This window comes from Nicrophorus vespilloides, unplaced genomic scaffold (genome assembly GCF_001412225.1).
Source record: "Nicrophorus vespilloides isolate i.1.1-1 unplaced genomic scaffold, Nicve_v1.0, whole genome shotgun sequence".
In the NCBI taxonomy this organism is placed as follows: Eukaryota; Metazoa; Arthropoda; class Insecta; order Coleoptera; family Silphidae; genus Nicrophorus; species Nicrophorus vespilloides.
The window spans coordinates 32,002-50,518 of record NW_017097303.1 but is presented as its reverse complement, the minus strand read 5'-3'; the positions used below and the strand labels follow the sequence as shown (position 1 = coordinate 50,518).

The 18,517-nt window shown below is 31.7% G+C and overlaps 1 protein-coding gene across 2 annotated transcripts; it reads right to left on the bottom strand.

Moving 5' to 3' along the window:
- Positions 1 to 284: 284 nt before the first annotated feature.
- On the bottom strand, positions 285 to 17,739 carry LOC108559683 (zeta-sarcoglycan). 2 transcript variants are annotated; one of them, XM_017917028.1, is made up of 6 exons: positions 17,508 to 17,738; positions 13,146 to 13,195; positions 3,417 to 3,642; positions 2,767 to 2,956; positions 2,461 to 2,653; positions 285 to 796 (listed from the first exon to the last, which is right to left on the bottom strand). In XM_017917028.1, the coding sequence occupies exons 3-6, from the start codon at positions 3,639 to 3,641 to the stop codon at positions 496 to 498; spliced, it is 909 nt and encodes a 302-aa protein (XP_017772517.1). In that variant the 5' UTR covers position 3,642; positions 13,146 to 13,195; positions 17,508 to 17,738; the 3' UTR covers positions 285 to 495. The 2 variants fall into 2 exon arrangements, with proteins under 2 accessions (XP_017772517.1, XP_017772518.1); XM_017917029.1 differs by lacking the exon at positions 13,146 to 13,195 and having other exon boundaries at positions 17,508 to 17,739.
- Positions 17,740 to 18,517: the final 778 nt, after the last annotated feature.

Sequence of the window (18,517 nt, the reverse complement as noted above, 5' to 3'; positions counted from 1 at the left end):
GTCAAGTCAAAGTAAATAAATTGATTTCATATATTTTCAGGCATCTAACAGTAAATAAATATATATAAATAATATAAAACTTATAATAATAATAATAATCTATATTAATTTTACGATAATTTATTTATACAAGATTGTTTTACGATATATTGTTTTTTTTACAGTATATACAGTAATTATTCATCATCCTTTTACTGTCTGTTTGTTATATATTTATATATATTTTGTTGACAATTATTTTGTTATTTACATAATTATTGGACATATTCAAGAAAGTACACAAATTGGAAGAGACTTCAGTTTGATGATATACACATTCAGTTACAGACGACATTGCACAAAGTATAAAGAAAGGTAAAAGAAAAATATTCGAACACCGCTAACGAACAGAACAATCGGAATCTCTCGCATCTCTCGCCATTGTAATTATATCCAATCAATTTCTCTCGTATTAAAGCAACTACAGTATATACGTGTTGTGGTGGTTGGTCTTCCTTATCTGCACACGTTTCCATCATCGGAACATAAGTAATGCGGTGGCACTAGAAACAGCTTTCCATTATTGCAGACGCACAGCTGGTAAATGTCGTGGTTTTTGGATTGGCTGGGTTTGCTGCTCGGTATGGCCGTTGGTATTTTATCCATCAATATAACACTCGATTCTAATCGTATTGCTCCTGCAACGGATTTCAGTTTTATATCGTTTAAAGACATGGATTTTATATCTCCGGCTCGCGATTCGATGTTTATTCCTGACGGTGCTCGCATCTCCAAAGATCGAGTCGGTGATTCCAACCTGTAACAGAAATCAACGTTTCAATCAGAGAGTCCAAACGAAATTAATTTCGTTCCGGTTTACTCTTACGTTAACAAGTAAATGTTTATCGTTCCAGATAAGGTTTTGGTTCCGTTTAAAAATCGAAAGAAAAGCAATTTAAATTGGTTAGGTAAAATTTGAAATCGAGTCCAATATCAAATTTTGATTTAATTGTTGAATTATAAAATTGAAAATACAAAAGAAATAAAAAATAATTAGTGGCTTTATTCAGTTAAAAATTCCGGTTATTTTCGGTTTACGGTTTTCGGTTCCGGTTCGAATCTCTGGTTTTAATGCATCGTGCAATTATTAGGATGCATTAAATCTCCGAGTTTGTAATTTGAACCGAATTGAAATGCAGATCGCTGACGATATTTTCGGACGTGTCAAAACAAACCGTCGAGAAACCATTATGACATCTTAGTTATGTACGAGACTTCGCTAAGTGTGGACGTGTTTAATCTTTTCCTCACGTAGTAATGTTAGAAATTACGGGAAGACGTGTTTCCATCAACATTTTCCCCGTAAAAGAAAAGATAAGATATTATAAGAAAAAAGAAATGAATTGTTACGAATTGCAACTGCGAAGAAAATCATAATTCAACGTTAATAGGTTGTTATAACACAGTTTTCAAACAGTTATATCTTTTTTATTTATCTATATAATTATTATTTTTTCAAATTACAGATTGTATTAGAAGAAAATATAATTATTAGATTGTGGATTCGCCGGGTAAATTAACTATTATGTAGGAAAGTATGCTGATTTAATAACGAATGGTTTATGCAGTGTTCAATATACGATGAATTACGTACATTTAGTTTCTATTAGAGCAGTGTTTGCGTTCCGATTACAATGACAGATGTATAAATAAATACATTATGTAGGACTGATTGCAGGCAATAATAATTCGTATGGGGAGATTTTTTTAAATGTGGCACAAAGGCGAAATGTAGCCGCAGTAATCAACGAATATTTAGATACGAATCGTAATTGAATAATAAATCGGTTTATGCCGTGATCTGAGGCCTCGAACCGCACACACATTGTGTTTGCTTGCTTGCTTGCTTACTGCTGGTCGTGGTAAGCAATTTTGTAATCATCGAGCGGTAATACTTTTTTTCTCTAATGCCCTCACATGTGTATGTCAAGAGGAAAGGGTGAGTTTGTGGTTACCTCAAAGGAATTCTCCACAAAAGCAGAGTATGTCCATCTTTCTGGTTTAAATCGTTGCAGTTGTATACGTGCTATTTATGTAATTTAACTTTCATACGTCCGCGGCAATAAATCGTGATAAAGTCGTTGAATTTACATTTTGACTGTTTCAGTGTATATAATATATCTTGTAGTAGCGCGCACATCTGTTGCAGATCGGACGCACCACTCGCTTTTAAACTCTTATGCATACCAGAAGAACACGAGCCTTGCCTTTGCAGTCATAAAACGAAAACATCTACTAGCTTCCATTTAATGACTCAAACAGATTGTGCAAAAATTTATATAAAGTTGCATGCGTATATATAATATTCTATACTATAGATTTCGCACTCTTATTTTCTTCGTAAAATGCCTTGAAGATTTGTCCATTTTTTGGCTTAAAAATCTTTCATGATTATGACTATTCTTGCAATTATAGTATTACCTTAAATCGTGTCCAGATTCGGCTCGAACTAGAGGTGTCTGCACAGATCCACTGAAAATGGCACCACCCTCGCCGGTCACTCGGAGATTCTCCGAACCGATGATAACGTCTTTATGGTTGGCGGCGAATAAGACAATCCCTCGATCGTCCATGACTTTAAAATTGTTTGCTAGGCACTCGAAGCGATCGTTCCCTGCAACATATCCAGCATACCATCGATTTATTCCACCGAACTTACATCATCATCATCATTATCGATGTTAGATGGAAATAATTCAACGTTCCAGTTGTGAACTATCGACATACCTAAATATATTAAATTATTTAAAAGGCCGTTCTCGTCTCTGGTGGTCAGCGTTAGATTTCTGCTCGATTCGATGGTGATGGGTTGTCCCCTTCTGGATCGTATGCTGCTCGCAATTAGCGAGTCCAATACGTACGCTGTGCCCTCCAGACGTAAACCACCTGTTACGATTTTTAATTGACCCATTCCTTCCTGCAACGACAAAGAATAAATAATCATAATGAGACTGGATACAATTAATGCATCATTTAGGTAGGATAGAATTTCGAAGGACTCTCTTTCTTGTCCCGTAATTACGGAATAACCGAATATAATCTGAATGGGATTCTTTTCATAAAGTCGCGATGAATACACATTATATTTTCGAGTTAAATCAAAGAAGATTCGGAACAACTGTTGCATCTCAATTAAAGAAGTTTTAATTACGAACATTTTATAAAAAGCTCTTTTTCTCCTCGCCTATATATATACATTCAAGCCCTTATGAAACAGAAACCTCGAGGATATAATTACCAGAATAATTTCACGAAAGATTTTCTACGACGACTCATTATTTCAATTATATTTATATGAATGAATATTCGTATATATATCCTAAAGAGCTAAATTCGTAATGAAGTGAAATATATGGGATGTGTTTTTGTGCACTCACCGATGAGAATTCCATAACTTTAAGGACCCACAGAGTCAACGCCAAATTCACTATGACCATCACTAACAGTCCCAGTATTAATATGTAGAGGCATCGCTTCCTCCAGCCGTATATGCCTATTTTAAAGTTGTACCTTGATTCGTATGCGGTCTGGTGGTGGCTCTGCGACGACGACGACCCTCCAGCATCAGGTGGATCCGATGCTGAATTTTCATTTTTCTTCATTCTGCAAAACGAAAAAAAAAACCATCCACTATGAATATATAAAGTCCAATAGAAATATATATTTATATCTCATCAAATATATTACATTATTCTTTTATGGTAGTTTTATATTCGTATCTTAATGATAGTTGTGTGTAAGTAAATTGAGTCAAAAGGATGCTCGTGAAAATAATGTATTTATATCGGGGGTGCCTCGGTTGACTTTCCAATTGTTTTCGGCCGGAACTTTGGAAGTAGTGGTCTATTGTTGTGAGGGGGCCAGACAGTAGTTTAAATGTCGGCGGACAGTTTTATTTGGGGGGTTGTAGGTGTTCCTGTTTGGTAATGTTTCAGAGCGGTCGAGCTCCATCCTTCCTGTTTGTGTACGGTTCCAGCACCTTAATTGGTTCCTGTACTCTCATTGTTCTCGTGCAGTTGAGGTTGGCGTATGAGTTTCCGACCGTTTTTGGCATTGTTATAGTTCGGTTATTAAGGGGGGATGAGACGATGGCCACTTGCTTAACTACGAGTGGGTGGCGAGCGGAGGAATCCCCCTTTGGCGGCTGCTGCTGCTGCCTTATCTGAACTTAAGAATACCACAATACAATTTGTAGTAAATAAACGAAGCGCGCCGAAGGGAAAGTATTAGAGAGAGGTAATTTGGTGTGCTTTGTGATCGGCAGATTTCCCAAGAGTGGTAACGAAAGCAGCGGGCCCTATCGGTCAAGTATAAACCTGGACTGCAGTGGAAAAAAAAAACATTTGTGTGAGATCAGGCCAAATTGGACTCGGAGTTAAATATTGGCCGAAGGGATTTATAACCTGCGCCAAATTAAATTATCGAAAAGTATTCGGCTGAAACTCTGGACGTTTGTGCGTGCGGCCGAACGTTGTCACGCGAATTCGACGTATTGCGATGCATAGAAAAGCAATAAATACAACAATTCCGACTGAACCACTCAGAGTGTATGCGTGTGTGTAAGAGAGAGATGAAAAATTGTATATGTTATTGTATAAAATGCAATTAACTTCGGTTGTGTTAATTTGCTTTCAATTTACGACGGGAAAAGTTTTCACCGAATCCCTACAAAACTTTCCACGATGAAAAGAAGCCAAGTGTTGGTGATGGCATATATACGTGCGACTACAGTCGTTGTTCTGCACTCCATCTCTGGTTTCATAATATATAGCAAATTAATTATTTTCCAAAATAGTGTAAAAAATATATAATTGTTTAACACATTTATTCAATTATTAATTATAGATTCATATTACTCTTAAGTCGGATGAATATGTACTTATTCTATTCTTGTTATTTTGTATGATTATAAATGTTACTATTATAAATACAAGATTTAATAAATATTTTTTCTAAACATAGTCAAAGGGTGACTAATAGCCCAATGGTTAGTCGCCCTATCCACAATTTCGTGGGCGCCGGCCGGTTTGAATTTGTAATAATAAACGCTTGTTTCAAAATATTTGAATCGAAACGCAGCATTCTTCATGCGAATATAAAAATATGTTTAACGTTTGAGATACGCAGTTGCAGCTGCACCTGATTCTTCGTGACGATTCGCGACTATTCGCATATCCGAACGATTGTTTAAACAATGCAGGTGTTCGCACTGCACTCTTTTCATGCCCAAATATGGATTTGTTTATACGTACGCACCTGCAGCTGTGATTCATCGAGACGCAGGTGTGTGCAAAGTTTTATCGTTAAATTTCTATGAAGCGCTCAAATATAGAATTTTAATAATCCGTAAATACAAGAAATTATTTATAATTACTTAACAATTAAAATGTTCACTATTTTCTTAAAGTTTACTATTTCATTTTCCTTATAAAGTGTTATATTTTAATGTATTCTACACGATGGACAAGTAAAAGTAATTTGTTTCAACGTACAAGTACTTATATAAGTTACTTGGCAAATATCGCTTATCGATATTAATCAATTTGTATTACTTTCTTATCGAAACAACTCACTATCATTTTCGTGGCTCAATTGTTTAAATGTGGCGCAGCAGCAATTCGCAAATGTTTTATGACATTTCAAATTTATTGAATATTAAAAATAGTAAAAAATTCAAAACTCTTGTCTAATGTGCAAATGTTTTGTCACTTTTTATTGAAATAATTAAAATATTTTACTATCTTTCTGATTATATAATATTTGCTAAAATTGATGAAAAATTACTTGACAAGTTGCAAGTATTATTCATATATGTTTATATAAGCTACTTGGCAAATATTGGTTACTATCTAATTGTTTAAATTTAAACAGTTTGTAATTCTATAATAAATGATTTTAATGTATAGAAAAAAATGTCTTATTTAAAAATAATTGTATTTTTTTCAAAAAATGTTTGTACAATAATTTACGCTCATTTCAACATATTCGAATCGAAACGCAGCATTATTCATGCGAATATAAAAATGTGTCTAACGTTTGAGATACGCAGGTGCAGCTTCGTGACGATTCGCGATATTTCGCGTTTCCGAACGGTTATTTAAACAATTGCCTAAATTTTATTGCTTCCTTATCGAGTGTGTGAAACAACGAACTATCATTGTCGTGGCGCCGACGAATCACATTTTGCAAATGTTTATTTACATTAAAATTTATTAAATATTAAAAACAACGCGAAAACGTTGAAAACTCTTGCCCAATGTGCAAAATGTTTTGTCACTTTTCATTGAAATAAAAATTGATTAAACAAGTATTGAATTTAATTTTAATAATCTTCAAATATAATCATTATTTTTACAAAAAGTTTCTAAAATTTATTAAATATTACTTGGCAAATTACAAGTAATATTCATATATACAAGTAATTGCATCAAACAATCAAATCAATAAAAACATTTATTTTTTGAGACTACTTCTACAAGTACTCGTATAAGTTACTTGGCAAATATTGTTTAGTATATAATTATTTCAATTTAAACATGGAATGAAATGCATTATTTATATATACATTTTTCCATAATTGTTTGAATTTGTAATAATAAACGCTCGTTTCAAAATATTCTAATCGAAACGCAGCATTCTTCATGCTAATATAAAAATATGTTTAACGTTTGAGATACGCAGTTGCAGCTGCAGCTGATTCTTCGTGACGATTCGCGACTATTCGCATTTCCGAACGATTGTTTAAACAATGCAGGTATTCACACTGCACTCTTTTCGTGTCCAAATATGGATTTGTTAATACGTACGCACCTGCAGCTGTGATTCATCGAGACGCAAGTGTGTGCGAAGTTTTATCGTCAAAATTTATATGAATCACGCAAATATAGAATTTTAATAATCCGTAAATACAAGAAATGATTTATAATTACTTAAATTTACTCAACGTTCACATTGATCAACAGTCAAAGTTTTACTCGATATAACTTATGTGCATAATGATGAATAATAATTTTAAAGAATAAATAATTATTGATGAATACATGCCAGTTACAAAAAAAGCAACTTTATAACAAGTACACATAAAATACAATTACTATTAATAAAAAAAAATATTATCTGAGAATCCACTTGGAAACATAAATGTATATTCATTGCGAGATATAAACGTAGCAAAGCATACACAGTGAACAATGTAAGTACCATGCTCGAAGCGATGTGTAAACACCATCAAGTTATATAAATTCTACACATGTTGAGAGCATGTTATGACGATGTCGACATTTGTTGTAACATTATTAAATCTATGAAACGCAACATGTTTCAAAATCTATTATTACAAAATTTGATATATTATAATGAAAGTTTATTTTCACTTTATAACTAAATTCAAATTAAATAATTTCGTTGTTTGATGGAGAGATTTACAATTTTTACCTGAGTTCTATATTGATAATGAAGAACGTTTTGACCTCGTATGATTTAATAAATGTCAATAGGTATATTGACTGCAGTCGCTTGTAAAACTATTAGTCGGATGTCAAGAGTGGAGAGACCGCACTCCGGGTCATATTTCATTTAACCTGCGATAAATTCCGAGACCTTATCACGTCCTCACCGAACGGATCAACGTAATGATGCCGTAAAATATATTTTAACGAACGTTCCTTTTCGTTTTCCTGTTCTGTCCTTTTCTGTCCTCACACACACTCTCCCTTCGATTTCGCGCTAAGCCTTGTGCTGCAGTGGTAATAAAACGTCTAGATATATACTTTGCGGGATAGGATAATATTAAGATGCAGCAGTGTATGCGAAACCAATTTACCGGAGCAATTTTTCTTTTCGGAAACACACAATTCACATGTAGAAAATTCCATTATGGTCGTCCCGGCGAGATGAAAGTGTTTCAGACTTTGAAATATGTGCATTTGCTGCTGCTGCTGCTGCCGCTGCTGAATTTCGGGCTTTTCCCCAATTTTGATACCGGCGACCGCTTGCCAAAAAAGATACACTGCCTCATTCATGATTAATATCTGAGGCTCACTGCTCACCCTCTTTCTCCTGCTATGCAACCCCACGACCATGACGGATAACATATGTATATTTACATATATATTTACTTATCCCCATGGAGTCTCCCCTCAGTATATCTCTACTTGTAGACGAGCCTAATTTTTACCGCTCACAAATACAGTAGTAGTAAAAAAAAACCGCATCACTCGAGCAATTAATAAGTTATTTTTATCGTAATACATTTACATGTTTTTAGCAGATTACTCAAAAGTCGCAGTCGCATAAAATATATGAAACTAAGATTTATCGTATACAGTGGAAACTCTCTTAGCGAGTTTAATTCATTCTAAAATTTTTGGATTTTTACTCGTATAGTGAAATATTCGTATAGTGAAACACGTTTTCCCATATAAAATAATGTAAATTACGTTAATACGTTCCTTGCTGGAAGCAAAAAGAATAAGTTGGTCTCGATTTTTCATGATTTTGCTTTTCATATCTATGGTTCTTTATATTCTTTGGCTTTTCACAAACAACACTAAGATGCTTAAATCTTGTAATTTTTTACTGCGAATTTGAATAAAACATAAACAATAGTGATACTTTTATTACCCAGTAAACACTAGTCTTAACATTCTTGTTTTGTGACCTTGATACAATTGCTGTTATAATTATAACTCTTAAAATGAAAGCAAAAGTCACTTAAGTCGTTTGCGGACAATCTCATAAAATTACATATAAAAAAAACGAACTAAATCGTGTAGCAGTGGACCACAGGTTGAAGAACACTGATTTAAACTATTTAAACTCATTTTTATAACTTAAAATTAATTCGTAAAGTGAGCATTCATTTTATAAAGTTTACCTAAAACTAAATACTATGAATGAAATTTACGAAGTCCAAAAAATAACAGATTTTCCAGCTCTTCAGAACTGTGCTTATATTTTAGTTTGCTAATGAAACATATACAGTGGAACCTCGTTTAACGAGTTTAATCCTTTGCAAAATTTCCGATTTTTTACGTTTTCCCATATAAACTAATGTAAATTACGACAATACGTTCCTTGCTGGAAACAAAAAGTATAACTTGGTCTCGATTTTTCATGATTTTGTTTTTCATATCTATTGTTCTTTGGGTTTTTATTCGAAGACATGAAAGTGTTATTAAATTTTGCACAAAAAGAAACACAAATAACATGTCTGAACATAAATTTGGAAATTTTGTGATCACAAACAACACTAAGATGCAACTAGAATGACCACGCAACTGTTTTCCAATTCACACACGATAAAGTAAGTTTATATTATATATAAATTCGGGGACTTGTTGGAAATCTCTTTATACTTTTAATATTTGTTTATATAAAAAAGCGTACATAGTGTGTTTATATATTATAATAATGGTTGGACACAATACATTTGTGTTTTGTATTTACAGCAAACATAAATTATATTTGCAAAAGTGATGTAAAAGGTGCACAATCCGGGACTTCTTTTCTCATCCTCACTCGTTATGCGAAACGTCGCTCGTTAAACGAGTCGTTTTGCTTAGAATTCATTTTAAGCGAGGTTCCACTGTATGTTTTTAGTAAACGAGTATATGAGCAAATATAAAATTAATGATATTAAAAATATTTTAGATATTTAGTTTGTTTTAAACCACTAGATTTATTTGAGCAAAATTGTGATGAAAGAAACAATTTTGTTAGTCACAAATCTCTGGTAATAATTTAGAATAAATTCGAAATTACTAACATTTTCCATTAAAATTGCTAAAAAAAAAACTCTGAAAAGAGCAACAGTTAACCGATTCCTAAATAACTATTATTAAGATTGAATAAATCGGTCCTAAAATATGAATAATAAACAACTAATTGTGTTTATTTTAAATTTAATTAGAATTAAACAAAAATAAATGTTCATTAATCAATTTGTCATTGCTAAACTTGAAAAATATTAATAAAATGCAAAGAATTGAAGATGAATTTTATAGTAATCTATTAAGCAATTGCAGAATTCGTATAGTTATTTTGGAAGCAATTCGATTCGAATATAGCACAAATATTTTGCAGCCGTCTGATTTACGACGCCCTATAAATTATATAAACGACGTTCACATAAATATATTGGTTGGTTCTCTTCTTTGGTGAGCTTTAAATAAAATTCAAACCCGTAATGTTTGTGTGTGTTCGTGTGTGTATGTGCGGCGGCTCTTGATGGCGGTTTATTTTAGTACGGAAGTGACTGTTCAAAAGCCACGTATAAATTAATTACTATAAATAGTACAAAAGTGAATAAACAGCGTGCGGATCTCAGTGCGCCGAACGCAGACAGAAAACATCAACACAAGAAGTTTCAAATTAAGAAAGACACCTTTCCAATTTACGAATTGTTGATGATTTGATATAATTTTAACGTAATTATCACGAGTTGAAGTGACAAAAAAAAAACGGGTAATGTGTATTGACGTGGTCGGAGTTGTGAATGTTTGTAGTTTCATTTGCAATTGAAGCAGATGTCGTAAGGTGTTTAGGTTGCATGGTAGGAAGGCAGGCGTCCGAAGTCATTATCGTCAGCTCCGTTGCACACCCGAAGGTAGTAGCAGTTGGAAATTACGGAAACCGAAGTTTATGCTTATCGTTTATAGAAACCATTATTACGTAATTTTCTCTACGAACTATCAAAAATAAAATTATTAAACTAACTATATAACTGCGCGTAATAATTGCTTTCACCAAGTTGCTTCTTTGATCTATACTTAAGAGATTATCGTATTACAAGCAAATACCACTCATTCACTTACTATATATTAGAAAAGTACTTTCCAAACTTTATCTTCCCTTCCTGTTATGAAAATTACATTCATACTTTTCGCGCCTCTTTTGTATTAACTAGTATGAAATTTCTGATTGAAATTGTAATAAGTAATGTGAAAACTAGATTAGAATATAAATAAAAATGCAGTATATTGTTAGCCGTTCGGTAATAAATTAATATTGATTTATATAAATTGGTATTTAAATATTCTAAATTTAATTTTGGTCAGACCATCATAATTGAACGACGGAGACTAGACACGATTGCATTCGGAAGGATAATCAATAAAATATATTGTATATATTGGGATCAAGTCTATTATTATACACTTTTCATTGTCACGAATATTATATAGAATATTTTAATAATGTACAAAACAAATAGAAATAATCAGGAATTATTGAATTGTATTTATATGTTTTTATATATAATATACAGTTTTGAAATGAAATGGAAATGGATATTATATTTTACACATGATGTTGGTTATTAATTTAGGAATGGAACAGTGTTAGCATTAAATTACATAAAAAGTGTGGAAAAATGTGTGTAAAATAGCTTGATTTTAGAACTATTTACGTGTAAATTATTTATTACTCTTAGAAAATGGGAGTGCGTGCGTGTTAGATAGAGCGATATGGAGCTTCCAGACTTACAATATACCAGGCAGCAATACAAAGTAAACGTGACGGCAAGTTGTAGTACAACACATCAACTTTATTATTTCTGTCACGTACTTTTTAATCCTTCCTAATTGATATTGCCCTTTTTTATTTCTCATTAAACTACAACACTTGCTCTCTTTTTTGCATCACATTCTTGTCTCATTATATAAATGCATGAAATTATGATTTATAAAATATTAATATCATGAATAATAGTTTACAATTACAAATTGCTACACGATATACATGTGAATTACTTGGCAAGTTACATGTTATGAAATGTTTAATGTATAAAATTCAATTTTTGTTTATAAAACTCAATGTATTTCATAAATAATTACTTCTAAAATAAATTAGATTTCTCTCAATAGATTTGAAATTTTCTTTCTCATTAAACTACAACACTTGCTCTCTTTTTTGCATCACATTCTTGTCTCATTATATAAATGCATGAAATTATGATTTATAAAATATTAATATCATGAATAATAGTTTATAATTGTAAATTGTTACACGATATACATGTGAATTACTTGGAAAGTTACATGTTATGAAATCTTTAATGTATAAAATTCAATTTTTGTTTATAAAACTTAATGTATTTCTTAAATAATTACTTCTAAAATAAATTAGTTTTCTCTCAATAGATTTAAAATGAAACGATCTAATTTTCGTGTCCCTTTTGTCGATTGGTTTAGATTTGACTCGAACCAATAGAATTATTAAGATCGAAAAAATGACTGTTTTATCTTGTATTCAAAACTAACTCCTTTTGTGGCCCAATAAGTATTGTTTAAACGTTCCAATAAGCTGTGATTAAAGAATAAACAAATGTATTTGTTACAGTTTTAATAATAAGTAAATGTTATCTTTACATTATCCGGGTTTAATTCTGTATTCATGTGCTGGTTACTATCCTTTTATCTTTATATTTAGCGTATCTGATCCTCTGGAATGCCGACGCCGTCTATATACATGCGTCAGTGCTTCATTAATCTTACTGTTAATTAGTTGCAGACAATTAAACAAACTTAATCGTAACAAAGCGCGCTGTTTCATGCTATTTAAATACCAAATATTTGGAACACAAACAAGTTTAGAAGATTCTTGATCTTATGATATTTAAGACTTTTAATATTAGGTTACTGCAGCATTTTTGATTCTCTTTATTTTGTTCTTTATAATGTATTATTATTATTGAACATAAAATCACAATAATAACGTTTGTTGCAACAATCACAAAACTTAAACAAAAAAGTATAATTTCTATTGCTGTTCAAATATCTTTAATAACAAAAACTAAATGTACACGTATTTCCTTCAAGATCGAATATATTTAGCAATAAAAATGAGATATTTCTGTTTTAAACTCATAAATACGAAACGTGAAAATGTGTTTATACGATCGATAAATTTCTGAAGAAGCCGCCGAAATATTTGTCAAAAAAACATTCGTGTGTGATTTAGTTTTGAAAACCTTGGCACGAGTCGTGCCACGACATAAAATAAATACAATCATATAAAATAAATCAGTAGAAAACCGTACAGAAACAATAATGAAACAACAATGAGAAAAAACACTTAAGAATATTATAATTTTGATGCAATCTTACCTAGACAATTCTGAATTATTGTTCGATAATTTGTTATTGATTTGATTTCCCTGCAACAACGAGAAGAAAACACAAATTACATTATATTCATTTATATATAAATGCACCTGAAATAACATAAACAAATGTGTGAGATACGTTTTAAAATGACTTTAAAATTAATTTTATTTTATCGTGTAATTATTGCAATTATCGGACGAGTGAAATATGGTCTGTCGTATTACAGTTTGCGGCCGTAAATTAATATTGGTATGTCGAATCTGATGAAATTGTTTAATTAGAACAAATATATAAATATTGGATTTGTCACTCTCTCCGGGATTATGTTTAATATTATTGCTATAATTTTTCACGATTATCTCAATAATTTTTAAATCAATTTAATGACATATATTATATGATATTTATACAATGATTCTTCTGTACATAAAACAATTTGTTATAGTTGATTATCAATACTCATAGGATTAGTTTTAGTTACATTTAGACAATGAAGGAAATCTTATAAAAATCCATAGTAATTACGTAGAAATATCGTAGATTTGAGAGTTTTAAAAGTAATTGGATAGAGAAAGTTATTATTGCATAATATATGTGTGTGTGAAATTGAAAAATGTAGAAGAGCAGTAGGTAATATGAACACTGCGAGTAAAATTAGTCGTTGCATAAGGATTGAGGATTATTCCGTTAAGCATCTGGAATTAGCTGGCATTTATGATGTTGCTCAGGCAGAAATCGCTATCGAAGCTAATTGTCTGTGTAGTGCAGTTACCATCTTGACAACGAGTAATGCAGGAATGAATAAGCGAAAGAGCTCGAATGAGATGTCATTAACCACTCTTCGCATTCTCCAGATGTTTCCCCCCTTCGTCAGAGCCCTGTAACCTGCTCAGGTCACTCGAAATCTCTTCAAATGATAAAAGCACTTTCCACTTTTGCAACATGCATATCATATCATAAAACCTACTATATACACATTTTTTTTTCATTTAATTTTTTTTTAATGAAAGCTACTACATTAAAACCATATTTTCCATTGAATGTGCGATGAATGTGCGACAACTACACGTGCACAGGATTAATCTTTTCATTATGGTCAATCTCACATTGGTGCGCGAACGAATGTTCGCAATTTTCATGTTTTCGAATCTATTGAAATAGTAAATTAATGATGTACATCGTTTGCGAAGCAGATTAAATTTAATTGTGTTTTAATATCAACAAAATCGCACGCAAGTGGAAAATAATTGGTAACGATTAGTTTGTATGAGAGGATATTAACGAATAGCAAATAACAATAGCATCAGCACTGGAAATAAAACAGTTGCAAAGAAGAATAGGTCACACAGCCATCCATATATTTTTAGTTACGTAATGCGGAGGAATATATTATTTACGCTTGGCGTATAAGAGTGGAAGGCAGGCGAAGATTAATGGGCACGGGTTAGTTTTCCAGTTTGTTAAGTTATTTATAGGCTTCATTAGTGAAACATTGATGAGCAAAATTGAGCATCTTCCAAAATCATTCGACGGCCCACCTGCAAAAGAAACTTTCCACAAATATATACACAAAAAAAAAACATAATACATCGATGCACATCCGTTTCTGTTTGGTTTTAATGCAGTGCAAAAAGATTCGCCGCATATTCGAATTGTTGGATAATTCCGCGAACCGCATGGGATTTAATTAAAAAACATTTATTATTAATATCATTACGGCTTCTGCGGAAACACACTTTTACAACTTAATTGCTGCATTAAAAGACTTTTCTATCTGCTATTTCATTACTACCGCCTATGTCTATATTTTAATATTCTTTTTTTTTGTGTTTTTTTTTTATTTAGGTTTCTCTTGCTAAGCGCAAAACTAATTAAACGCAGTTCCGTTTACGATTGATTTACTGTGTTTGTGGTATAGTTGCATGTGTATGTGCGTTCGCGTTTTATGAAGATATTTGTGTACAGAGCTTATGACTGGAAATTGAAAATTTTGAGCGGCTATGAAAATTTTACTACTGGGGCATATTCACAGCGATGCTACTAAATATTTATTATATGAATCGTTTCAAACATTCACATTCTTATTTATATAAATATACCAAAATACTCGAATAAATTGCTTAATTACTTTTTGTGAAAGATTCATAATGGAACAAAATTTGAAGAACATTTTATATACTCTTGTTATACGTTAGATATGTAGTTAAGGCCACTGTTAGAAACGAAGAGAGTTGACAGAAAGATAATAATTGTACGGGGTATTCGTTCCCAACACAATTTACTTTACACAAAACTGAAATATAAATATTCCCTTCTAAATATTAATACGATAATCATGACAGTACAATTCTTTCATATAGTTTATATTTGCATGAGAAAATATCAATTTTCAAACTGTTGATTCAACACATATTGATATTTATGTGTTTCCATTACTGTAACATTATTTGTTTGCAGTCTAGTTGAGACAACTCAATGCTATTATCGGCACAGAAAAATTAGTCATCCAATTATGTAAGAATGAACACGTTCGATACGTCGGTAGGAATTACCACGAATGAAACGATCTATTTTCTTTCATGTGACAGGAGTGCGATGAAGATGATTTGTCGTGTTGCGAAAGTTTGGTTTACATTGGCACAGTTTAACGGTGAAATACTATATCCTCTCACCAGCAGTGGCAGTAAATTAGTACTGTAAACATTGTAATATAATTGGAGCGCGCTTGGATACTTATATAGAACTAATGATCTTAGTCCGAAATTTCAGTTTTATGAATCAATGTCACGAATTTTGTGCATTTTGGGTGATCTCGAGCGCAATTGGTAAACACAATGTGGAGTAGACAAACATGTTTAAGCTCTGCAAAATTAAACTGTAATCACGGTATTAAGTTACTTCAGGAAATAATTTAGTCTACATGTCTGTTTCATAGTTATCATTTTTTGCTAATTGAATTATACATGCAACTATTGTATTAATCCAATTTGTTCGAAAAGATTTCAGTACATAAATATTAAAATTAGTATAATAGCGAAAACAGATAAATATTCAATAACTTAACAAATTTTACTATTAACAATGATAGACTTATAGAAGAATATAATTATGTGTTAATGTTTACTAGTAATTTGTCAATTTTCAAGTCGCCATAAATTCGTGCCCTCTTGAAAATATATTTCATTAAAAAAAGGAGGAGAGCTAAAAAAAATAAATAAATAAGAAAACGAGAAGTGGAAGTAGTAGAAGAAGAACGTGAATTATGAGTGAAAACGAAATTATTAATAAATCATATTTTCCGGTTGTTATTATAACGCAAGGCACGCTGAGAAAGTTTTCTAAGTGGAGCATATTGCTTTCATTAATTTTCATCACGTTGAAAGAATGGTTCGTTTTTGCAAAATTTGTAATAAGTTTATGGATAACTGTCCGACGCACGTGCTCTTATAAATTTATAAAATAAAACATCTACATCTTGCCGAAATGATCATTAGACAATTAATTATCATCATCTTATTAAAGATTCTTCCTTCCTCTTCCACTTTACTTCCAACTCGGAAATATTAATTTATCTAATTTTAGTGAAAAAGTTTTTTCTATTATTTGAATATTTAATATCAAAAAAAAGAACGAACAAGTTGATTCATACAAATATAATAATATATATTATTTATTGAAACAAACAAAAAACAAAAGTTTGTGTACTTGATTCGAAAAATAGTTTGAAAATTCTAAAACAAATCAAGTATTAAAAGTTTGTAGAAATCTTTATTTAAAATTTGTGAATTTAATTTGATGTTTGAACAGAACATCGACCATTCGGTCATTCAGCTTTCATTGAATGTGTGTGTGTGTATTAATATAGAATCTTATTTTTGGTAAAATTTATTTTGAGACGAACTAATTTAGGTTAAAAACAAACATTTAATCATAATTAATAATTGATATCCTTTTGATCCTTTCTGAAGTTGCGTGTCTGATGATATAAATCACAGTTGAAATCAGAGAGAAAAAAAAAATATTGGCTCATTTTTCAGGGGCGCTTGGATATTGTCCAAGACGCGCGAAGTTGTCCAAAAAGGTTAGGCTCATGACTTTGTGACAATTGTACAAAGAAAGAAAGAAAAAAAAGTATATATAGTTGAAGTTAAAGCTAAATCGGAGTAGAGATATAATAAACGCTAGAATTAGTTGAGAAATAATACAATAGAGTATTGTTGGTGAACTTCCTTGGAAGTAGATCGAGCGAAAATAAATTGTAATAGTCTATTTCAAGTTGTGTGTGCACTTGGTGCGCTCGTGTATGTATGTTGTGCGCGCGTACTGTGTGTTTGTAGGGAAACTATAATATAATCCACTTACTATTTATAAATGTTGAATACAGACACAAATCCCTATTCTCATAGTACAAACAAACAGTGAAATTAAATCGTCCATACAGATTAATATAATACATGCCGGTTCGGTTGTGCGAAGCGCAGCGTCGCGCGGTCGAGTTAACACTCCTCGTTCGTGGTTGAATGTTACGAAGCCAAGTTCTCGCACATTTGCTGCAATCTCGTCCTACTTCTTTCGATCTCCCTAGATCCACTTCGGCCTTTATAAATAGCATACTTCACTAACTGTTTTTGTATACACACATCTACACTATGAAAGAGGGAGTAAAACGAGAGACACACACCAGCTAAATACACCTACGCCAACCTCTATCAAAACTACTCAAAAGGCTTGCCTTTTATCTACTGTATTCAGAACGTGTAAATGTTTCTGCAGTCTGCGCGATTCATCGACCATCTAATTAAAATCAACACAAACAAACAGACATTTTTACCATTTTTACTATTTATACTTATTACCTATTTTGAAACAAATTTTTATAATGAATTATTACAATAACTGATACTTCGACACTTCGTCTGAATCAGTTTAGTGGTGCTTAAGCATACTTTATAAAAAGTTGGGCGGATATATCCGCCTATCTTTCACAGAAAAATAATTTGGAAGTTTATATTATTTCGTTAAATAAACTTATTATTTCCATAAGTTTCTTTAAATTCGCATTATTGTAGATGTAACATTATAATTGATTCAAACTTTGAAGCAGTTATGATTCAATTATACATATCAATATGACAAACGTGCATATTACTAAATCCTAACACGCGATTGCTCTAATAGAATCAAGATTTAAAGATGTAAGTACTTTCTTAAATAAGATTTCATAGAATGTAGTACTTTAAATATGAAAGTAAAAGAGAACAAAAAACGAGGATAATAGCTAGTCATTTTTTGGGGGCTGTAAAGAGTCCCCTAGTAATGGGATATAGGCCATTTAGTCCACATATAGATAAGCCTCAGTTACCAGCAGACGT